The sequence below is a fragment of the Galeopterus variegatus genome, unplaced genomic scaffold (assembly GCF_000696425.1).
Source record: "Galeopterus variegatus unplaced genomic scaffold, G_variegatus-3.0.2 Scaffold366, whole genome shotgun sequence".
Lineage (NCBI taxonomy): Eukaryota > Metazoa > Chordata > Mammalia > Dermoptera > Cynocephalidae > Galeopterus > Galeopterus variegatus.
In genome coordinates this window covers 484,326-494,177 of record NW_007726477.1, presented here as the reverse complement: position 1 = coordinate 494,177, position 9,852 = coordinate 484,326, and the positions used below count along the sequence as shown (strand labels likewise).

Sequence of the window (9,852 nt, the reverse complement as noted above, 5' to 3'; positions counted from 1 at the left end):
TTATTTAACTTAGGGGTTTTTTGGGGGGAGGGGGGTTTTAAGTAACATGTATAACATGTAAACAGTGCAGAAAGGCAAACAGTAAAACGCAATTTCTTGTGTATCCTTTTAGCAACAATCTGTGCATATACACACACATGTGGAATGTATATTCCCTCCTCCTCCCTCCTCCATTTTTACACAAATGGTGGCTTATAGACTGTTCCCACTGTATGGATATATCATAGTTTTTATTTAAGCAGTATCCTCTTTTGTGGACATTTAGGTTGTTTGAAGCTTTTGACTGTTACACATATACACAAGGTAGTAACTAGATATATACAAGTTAGTATAAATATATACAAGCTAGTATTTATCTCCTGGATATACAGAGAAGTAGAAATTATTTCTGAAGCATGGTTTTCTTCACATTTGGAGGTTGTTTCCTAAGCATTTTTAAGAATCTGCTAAGTTATTTTTATTAATTTATCATATGGGTAGTATTTTTTATGGCAAACTTCACAATCTATGCATATTTTTTTTTTTGGAATAAAAATTATAAGTATCAGAACCAGCCTTACACAAGGTTATAAAGTAGAAAGGATTTCCTCTTCTCACTTCTGTTATACTGTTTTCCCTTCTAATCTCCCCCAGAAACAATTGTTTTCAGCTTAAAAAACTTAATTGTTCAATATGCCATCTTTTCTAGTGTTATTAAATGTTTAACCCTTCCCTGGTTGTAGAAAGTGTAAAATGATTTTAGAGCAGAAAGAAGCTTAGAGCTAACAATCAAATCCTCAAATTTTAAAGTAAAACAGAGCTGAGGACTGCCCAGATGCTATGCTGTTCATGTCAGTGCTAAGAGAACACAAGTTTCCAGTTGCCCAAAGCAAGGCTCTCTCTACTCACTGCAATGACTCGCTTCATTCTTGTTAAAGAACATGAAAATGCTACTTGTCTCTAGGTAGAGTTTCTGGGGGCAGTAAGATTATGACAGTTTCTCTAACACTAAAATAAATATCTAGTTCACCAACCATTAAGTCAGGCCCTTTATCTAGGACCACTTACCAATACTGGGAACATTCAACAGTGATTTCTAAAAGTACTTTAAGATTTTTGTTCATTTAAGAATTGACAGGAAATGCTTTGCATAAACTAAAAGTATAATGATTAAATGATATTGATTGCTGGAGGTGAATCTCTTACATAAATTCATGGTAATCTTGTTACTGAAAGTATGCTTTGATATTTTAATATCCCTGACAATGTGTTTCTCCCTTACCTTGTGCAAGGAGATATAACACACAGAAATTAGGAAATTTAATAAGGTAACTCATCTGTAAAGGAATCTGTATTTGTCATGAGTCAGCGTTTATTTAGCTCCCTTTTGAACAGGGCACAGTGTTAACATCTGGAATATAAAGATAAGGTATCATCCTTGTCTTCTAGGAGCATAAATTTTATTTGCTAAGATAAAACATTCCAGACAATGTTGTTATTCTGCCCTGAAAGAGTTTTCAGTCTGGTGTTCAATTGACTTAAAGTATTTTGATTGATCAGAATTCTGATCTGTTTGTATGAAGGAATAAATGTCCACTAGAAACTATCTGAAAATGATATAAGGGCTTCAGATAGTTCTATCATGAACTGAAGCAAGCTACCCTTAAGAGGTAATCTACTTGGAAAACATCAGCATTCTTCATAGTGTAGTTCTATGAACCTGGTGTCATATATGTATTTTAACATAGCATCCTGGCAACAGTATTTGATATTAATTGGGGAAAAGGTTACTGATACCCACTGAATTACTTAACTGTATAAGTGTTTAAAGAAACTCAGCACTGTGAGAATCAAGGCTTAGTACGGTAGGTTTGGATTAGGTTTCTTTTTTTTTTTTCCTTTTCCTTTTTGTCTTTTTTCGTGTCCGTCAACGGATCGCAACCCTCAGTGTCGCACCCGTACCGGACCGGGACTGGCAACGGGATCGCAACCCTCGGTGTTGCTCCCGCACCTCGCTCAGCCAGTGAGCGGGAACTGGTCTGTATGTGGGATCCGAACCCTCGGCGGGAGCGCCGCCACACTCCCAAGCGGCGCACTGTAGCAGTGCGCCACCGGGCTGGCCCTAGGTTTCTATTTTTAACTTGGCAAAACAAACACACTTAAAATGTACATTTATGAGACAAACTAATACTTCTAACAGAAGTAAAAAATATGTCACAACTTCGTTGGCATTTGAAGTGGACACTATGGTGTGCTGCCCAGGTAGTTACACACACACACACCCCCCAAAGCATTCACTTCCCCAGCTTCTGGGAATGTTGCTGTTCGATGGCTCTCAACTGAGTCCCTCTCCAGGTACTGTCTAGAGCCCAAGATTATGCCCCTTGCACCCAATGACTAATCCACACAGATGTGAAAGGCCCATCCCCTTGCCTCAACATGGCCTAATTGCAGGGCCATCCCAGCTCCAAATAATTAGCTGAGGGCTTTCCTGACTGTATCCCAGCCCAATTTCTCCCTCTTTGCTAGTCCTGCTTCTTCACTGCCTAAGAGTGTTGATCTTGGAAACCATTCTATTTAAGCTTTCCACACCCTAATCTCCATCTCTGTGTCTGCTCTGCAACAACATTCTCAACCCAAAGTCAAGAAAATCACTTGTTTTCACTTAAACAACCAAACTATTTCTGCTGATTTTTTTTCTTTCCTGTTCTTCTATTTGCAGGACAAGAAAAATGGTTACCTTCAGCCTTTTCTGATTCTTAGTAAATATTTTATGAAAATGTAAAACATAACCCAATAATACATCACTTGGTAGAGCATCCAGTTGTCTTACTGACATTCCCCACCTCTTCCCCACCCGCATCCATTTTTAATACCTGTCTCCAAAGTTAGAGATCTTAAAAGAACTGAATGCCACTCAATATATTCATTTCTTTTTTTCTCTTTTCTTTTTTTTTTAGCTGGCTGATACAGAGGTCAAACCCTAGACCTTGGTGTTATCAGCACCACACTCTAACTTAGTTAACCAGCCAGCTCCAAAATACATTCATTTCTAATTACATATCTAAATGGGATTGGTTTTTCATTATAGTGTTGGTGATATGCCTTCCATGTTCATGGCGTAGTACTGGTATTTTATGGATTCAGTAAGCTATAGATATTTTTATTTCATGTGCATTAGAATTACATTGAACTGGTTCATAACAGAATGCTTGCAACTTTTAATTCACCTTTATTAAAGTAAAACTGCTACTTGAATATATCAGAAAATAACATAGTGGGTATTTTCACATCTGAGATACTAGTAAAAAGGTTAAAAAGGAGGCGGTCTTATTTTTAATGTTATGTGAAATAAATCTATCTCTAGTAACAAATACCATATTGGGATTATAATATTCTTTTGGTCTAAATTTGTTTAAGCTATTGTTTAAACTTTTGTATTATAAAAAGAAAAGTTCACGTGTGTGTGACTTCATTCATAAAGTCTATCAAAGAAATCATAAAACAGTGTAGCAATCACTTAACCCAAAAATCAACACCCTCTAAATGGCACGTATCTTTTTCATTACTTGATTATGATATACTAGGTACTAGGGAAGCAACAATGGAAGAGGCCGAAGCATTCCTGTCCCGCAATAAGATTACAGACTACTGGGGAACACAGACAATGAATGAGCAATTACAAGTACAATACAGAAGGAGCTTATACTTGGGGAGTTAACCTCTCGTGGAGGGATGAGATTTAAATCTTCTTTTAAATGTCATTCAGTACATTAAAAGGAGGCAGGGAAAGCTAGGAAAGAAATATACAGAAATATTTGAGAAAGGGTAAAGCTGAAGGAGAAAACCATAGCATTTTATTTGAAGAAAACCATAGCATTTGACTTGATTCCAGTCCAAGATTTTAGATGCTTTCAAAAAGTAAATAAAAATTTATTTTTATTTATTCCTTTGTTTATATACCTAAACATGGAATTAAGCCAAAAGCCATGACATGAGACCCCAGAAAACTCATTCCAATAGCACTAACAGCTCAGGGAACATATGTTAATCCTCTTGTTTTATATTCAGAAAATTTGAAAACTGAGATAAACAAGATATATCTCAGAATGTGTTTAAAAGAATTTGCATGGGCCGGCCTGTGGCTCACTTGGGAGAGTGCGGTGCTGAAAACACCAAGGCCACAGGTTCGGATTCCATATAGGGATGGCCGGTTCGCTCACTGGGAGAGCATGGTGCTGACACCAGCAAGTCAAGGGTTAAGATCCCCTTACCGGTTATCTTTCTAAAAAAAAAAAATATTAAAAATAAATAAATAAATAAAAGAATTTGCATGATTTAACCTCACCAACACAAGCTCACTAGTTGAAAGACACCTTTATACCAGTCCTTCATCATATCATCAATAAGTATTGTTTATCAAGAGGGAACAGCATGGGATACAGAAACACAAACCAAAATCTCACACTTTCCTTTAATGTTAATTGAACTTCAGAGTGAGTAAAATATGACTAAAAATCACAGCAATGTGAAAAAGCTTTGTTCTAAAACTGTACATATGCTCTGTCCCTTGAGAACCTTTGGTTAAGACTTTTTTGTGCAGTAAGCCACTTCATTTAAATATGATTAGATTCCCAGTCTAAGACCTTAATTGACACAATAACAACCAACTATAAGTCCTCACTCTGGTTTCTCTTCTGTGCTTTGTAAATATGTACATCTTTTTCAGGATCATAGTGAACCTTACTCACAGTAAACTGCCTCTCCAGCATCACTAAGAAGTTGTTATCCCGTTCATAACGAATTCGGCAAGCTAAAAGAATCACAGAGTGGTTGCTACAGAGATGTTCCAGTGTTTGAAGAAGATCTGTGAATGTTTCTTCTAAATATATGATATCAGCTCCAAGTATCAGGTCAAATTCTCCAGGTGAAAAACTCCCCAAATTTTGTCCCCACGTCAGCTCCTTAACAACAGCTTTGGGTTGGATATGCGGAGGTAAGTTGGCTTGAACGTTTGATTTAAGAAATTCTAATGCTACTTTTCGATCGGTGATAGTCACATGAGCACCTACAATGTGGGACAAAGAGAAAATGATGTGCACATCAGTACAATTCTAATAGGTAGATAGGGAGTCAAGTTAAACATAGAGTAGCTCTAAATATTCCATCTATTGATCAATAGATGAATATTTAGAGCAGACTAAATATTCCATGTAAGGCAGACTATCATGCCCTTCATGGACAGGTGCAACAGAGCAGAACAATGACTAATAGCTCCTTCTGCACTTCCTACTGCTAAAAGCGAACCTTTGATTTGCCTCTCTGACACACCTGCTGTTTGCTGAAGTTGTGCCTATAAATTGCAGAGCCATCAAGTGACACAAGCTGATGTTTCTGAATTGTACAAGCAGAGCTGGCCCACACTCCACAGTATCTACCACTATACTTCATTCATTAGGTCATGATCTTCAATCAAGTCAGTCAACCTCAAGGTAAAATGGAATCCAAGAATGAAAAATCTGGGAGAAGATTATTATTAAGATGACAAGGGCCGGCCCGGTGGCGCAGTGGATAGTGCGCCGCTTGGGAAGCGCGGCGGCGCTCCCGTCCGAGGGTTCGGATCCCACATACAGACCGGCTCCCGCTCACTGGCTGAGCGAGGCGCGGGAGCAACGCCGAGGCTTGCGATCCCGTTGCCGGTCCCCGGTCCGGTACGGGGGCAACACTGAGGGTTGCGATCCGTTGCCGGACACGGGGAAAAAAAGACAAAAGACAAAAAAAAAAAAAAAAAAAAGATGACAAGATACCTAAACCAAAGAAAGAGTATTTCGTGAGTTTAAAGTTTAAGAATGAATCATGGAAGAGATAAATTGGCTACTAAGAAATCCCAGTCCACCACTCATTATGCTGTTGTGAAGCAGCCAAACTGTGTGTTAACTGTAAACTTAAAAGTTACTGGATTATATTTAGTGTAACTAATTGCTAGCTCATGTTCTTTAAATGCCAAGTTTCTACATGTAGTGTAAAAAATTAATGAGGCAATATTTTATTAATCTGTTTCTCATGGGTTGTTGACAAGGAACTAAAAGATCTAATTTTTTGAACCAGTATGGGTGGGAGAAGACTGAACTATAGCTACCCAAATGTGAAGCAACCACATAAGGTCAGCTCTAATACACCTCATCTACACTGCAGGAACAATAAGTGTAATCCTACTTAGTTCTGGCCCCAGAAATTCTGAAATTTAAAATTATGTCTCTAAAATTATTTCTCATTTGCATTCTTCTTCAGTTTGTAATCATCATAGATAATCCCTGGCAGGATTCCAGACCAGCTGTAATAGGCACCATTTCAGCAGCAGCTTATCCTTAGTGTTTCTTATCTTGACTCATAACATTAGGATAGTATGTACATAATTCGATTTGACATTTATAGTTCTGGTGCATGATATTGACGGAGATGCTCAAGTTGTTAGACTTTATAAGCCTGGACCTACCACTGTGATTGTTCTAGACAATGTGCTACCCAATGAGCAAAATTCAATGACAGTTTTCATTTCTTCTGATAGTAAAAATTGCAGACAGCCTTTCCCTGGTCTGACTTAGAACTTTATCTCTGGATTTCTTAACAGTCCACACAGCACTCTGCTGGCAATACTAGAGTGATCTCTAGTCTTTTACAAATCACCTTGGTATTCATTTTAATAGTTTTTAGGTACAGACCTTCTCTAATGCCTGTCTCAGGGATTTCAGAGACTCTTTTTCTTTTTTTGCAGCTGGCCAGTAAGTGGATCCGAACCCTTGACCTTTCATGTTATAACACCACACTCTAACCAACTGAGCTAATGGAGGCTATTTCTAACCTGCTAGGTATTCCAGAAGTTTGAATAAGATCTTAATGTCAGCTGACCATTCCCCTGTAATATCCATCAATTCTACAAATTTCTGAGTGGCCATGGGACAAAAACCCCTACCCTCATAGAGCTTCCTCAATGAGTAGCTTATTCAAGTGAGGAGATAGGCAATACAATGTTTTTTTAAAAAGGAGAATATCCAGTATATTAGTTGGTGATATTTTCTAAGGAAAAAAATAAAGCAGGAAAGAAGGACATGAAATGTCAAGAAGGGGTATGGGTGTGAAATTTTAGACTGGATAGATAGGGAAGGCCTCACTTAGAAGGTGACTTGGGTAAAAGCCCGAAGGGAGTGAGGGAATAACCAACTGCATATCAGGGGGAAGAACATTCCTGGCAAGCGGAAGAACAAGTGCAAAGGCCTGGAGGGGGCAGGCAAGGAGGCTAGAGTGGCTGGAACAGACTGAATAAGGAAGAAAGTCACTAGAGATGAGGGCAGAGAAGTCATGGGAAAGGAGGCAGATCATCTAGGACCTCATAGGTGATGCTCCGAAAAGGCTTTGGCTTTTAGTGAGTGACATGGGAAGCCACTGGCAAGTGCTGAGCAGAAGTATGAATGGTCTGACTTAGGTTTTTATAGAATTTCTGGCAGTGGGACAAGGCCGGAAGCAATGCAACCAGTGAGAAGGCCACAGTGATCCAGGTGAAGGATGCTGGTGGCCTGCACCTTGCTGCAATCATCCCCAGACACCCTCCCCAGGCCAGCTCCCAAATGCAACTGCACATGAGTAAACACTCTCCTGCCTTTCCCGGGAATCACTCCCCTATTATTCACTTGAGTTTACCCCCCAAATGCCCTTCCCCGAACATTATAGCTTTGCCTACGGCTTTTTGGTTTTTTGCTTGTTTGGGGTGGGGGGAGCGGAAGATGTCTTAAGTCTATCTTTTAATCTATCAGTTTGCTTTCCATCTTTTTTTCTCTTGCAATTTACAGAAGAAACAGATTATTTGTCCTCTAGTTTCTCACAGTCTGTATTTTACTACTTGCATCATTTGTGTAGTTTAGCATGTGCCTCTGTTCTCTGTATCTCCTGCAAATTTGTTTCATTTTCTGAACGGGACCACTTCAGAGGTAGTGGCATATTCTTCATCAAAGTGGTACGTAATGTCTGGTAGGCTCTATTTTTGTGACATGAGCAGCTACTGATACTCAATGCCCAGATCCTTAGTTCATTATATTCCTTTTGCATTTGTTGAGAAACTTCTATAAAGAGGTGCTTCTCACAATTACTGTTTGGTTACTCATCTTGTAATAGGAACTGTCTGAATAGGAAAGGCAGGATAAATTCTGCTTCTTCATCCCCTTTCATAAACTAGATTTCAAAATAAATAGTTGCGGGCCGGCCCGGTGGCGCACTGGAGAGTGCGCTGCTTGGGAGCGCGGCGGCGCTCCCACCGAGGGTTCGGATCCCATGTGGAGACCGGTTCCCACTCACTGGCTGAGCGCAGTGCGGGCGCAACACCGAGGGTTGCGATCCCGTTGCCGGTCCCCGGTACGGGCGCGACACCGAGGGTTGCAATCCCGTTACCGGTCAGTAAAAAAAGACAAAAAGGAAAAAATAAATAAATAAATAAATAGTTGGCTTCTCAGTATCATCCAAAGATGACTAATTAGGTTTATTTTGTTGTTGTGAACTCATGGATTAAACATATTTGATGTATTTTTAATCCACAGCAGTTACTATTAATGTTCAAACTGACCCATCGTTTGCCAGTGGCCTTTGAGACAACCTAAGTCATCTTTCATAGCTTCCTTGCTATCTGGTATGACAAGATACTCTAGGCTCATCTTATACATTTCATGCTATAGACCTACAACCAGCCATTTAGTACGTTTCTATTTTTTTATTTTTTTAAAGATGGGAGACATAACAGCAACTTTGTATGCTAATGGGAATGATCAGGTAGAGAGGGGGAAAAGTGGCAATGCAGGAGCAATGTCCTTGAACAGGTGAGAGGAGACAGGATCTCTGGCACAAGTAGAGGGCTGACCTGAGACAAGACAGACATGTCATCTACAACATCAGAACAAACGCAGGTAGGGGTAAAGGCAGTGGTGGGAGGCTGTGGAAGTTCTCCTCAGATTCCGTCAGTCTTCTCAGTGAAATAAGAAATGTCATTAGGAAGATGGCGACGGGTCTGGAGCGGCAGTGACAGGAGACAGCGCGATCCTGTGAGCCGTGCGCTGTGATACCAGGGTATTGATTGCATTTCCAAGAGCAACAAAAGGCGAATAATTCTTTCAACAACGATCCTACATCGACAAACAAGCGGCAGCAGGTTCGAGGTTTTGGGGCCGACACAGAGGAGGACTCCTGAGAGCGCCCAAGCCCGGCTGCGGGAACGAGCGATCAGCCCAGACAACAAAGGCCAGGAGGGCCAGCAAAGNCCCCGGCCAGCGTCGGGGGGGCAGGGAAGAGGAGCCCGCCCAGATCGTCTCTCCGCCACACAATGGGCGTCGGCCCCAGATAAACACCCTCTTCCTGAGAGGCAGATTCCATCTCTGGGGACCTCAGTTTGGAAGAGCCCCTAACTGATTTCTGGTGGGGAGAGGGGAGCCTGGAGACCCCTCGAGCTACATTGAAGTTTACTAGTCAGCTCTCCAAAAGCGCTGACCCGTGCGGGGGAGAGTCAAAGAGGAATTGTGTGCTGAGGGACCCTCCCCCGAAGAGTTCACTCCCGGCAGTCAGAGAGTCAGGACACCTGCTGGGCAGGGTGGGGCACATCACAACTTTGACGACTCAACTGAAAGTCAAGGTTTGTAGAAGACACGCCTCAGCCCTGTCCTGAGCTCACAGAGTGGGGAGGGGCCCAGCTAAAGGAGGCGGAATCTCAGAAATAAATAAAGAAAGAAAGATCAGGTGCACAGTCAGCAGGAACGATCTGCAAGGCTCAATAGCCCCATCTATTGAATCGGAGGTCCAAGATTCGAGAGATTTCCCTCTCGAAAACCCTCTCGA

The 9,852-nt window shown here is 40.9% G+C and overlaps 1 protein-coding gene across 3 annotated transcripts in view; it reads right to left on the bottom strand.

The window, feature by feature from the left end:
* Positions 1-4,341: 4,341 nt before the first annotated feature.
* The window catches only part of METTL21A (methyltransferase like 21A), a 19,467-nt gene continuing 13,956 nt past the window's right edge, over positions 4,342-9,852 (bottom strand). For all 3 annotated transcript variants that reach the window (XM_008568012.1, XM_008568014.1, XM_008568013.1), the window contains exon 4: positions 4,342-5,047. In XM_008568012.1, the coding sequence (XP_008566234.1) occupies positions 4,650-5,047 (398 nt within the window). In that variant the 3' untranslated portion in view covers positions 4,342-4,649. The remainder of the gene's footprint in view (positions 5,048-9,852) is intronic.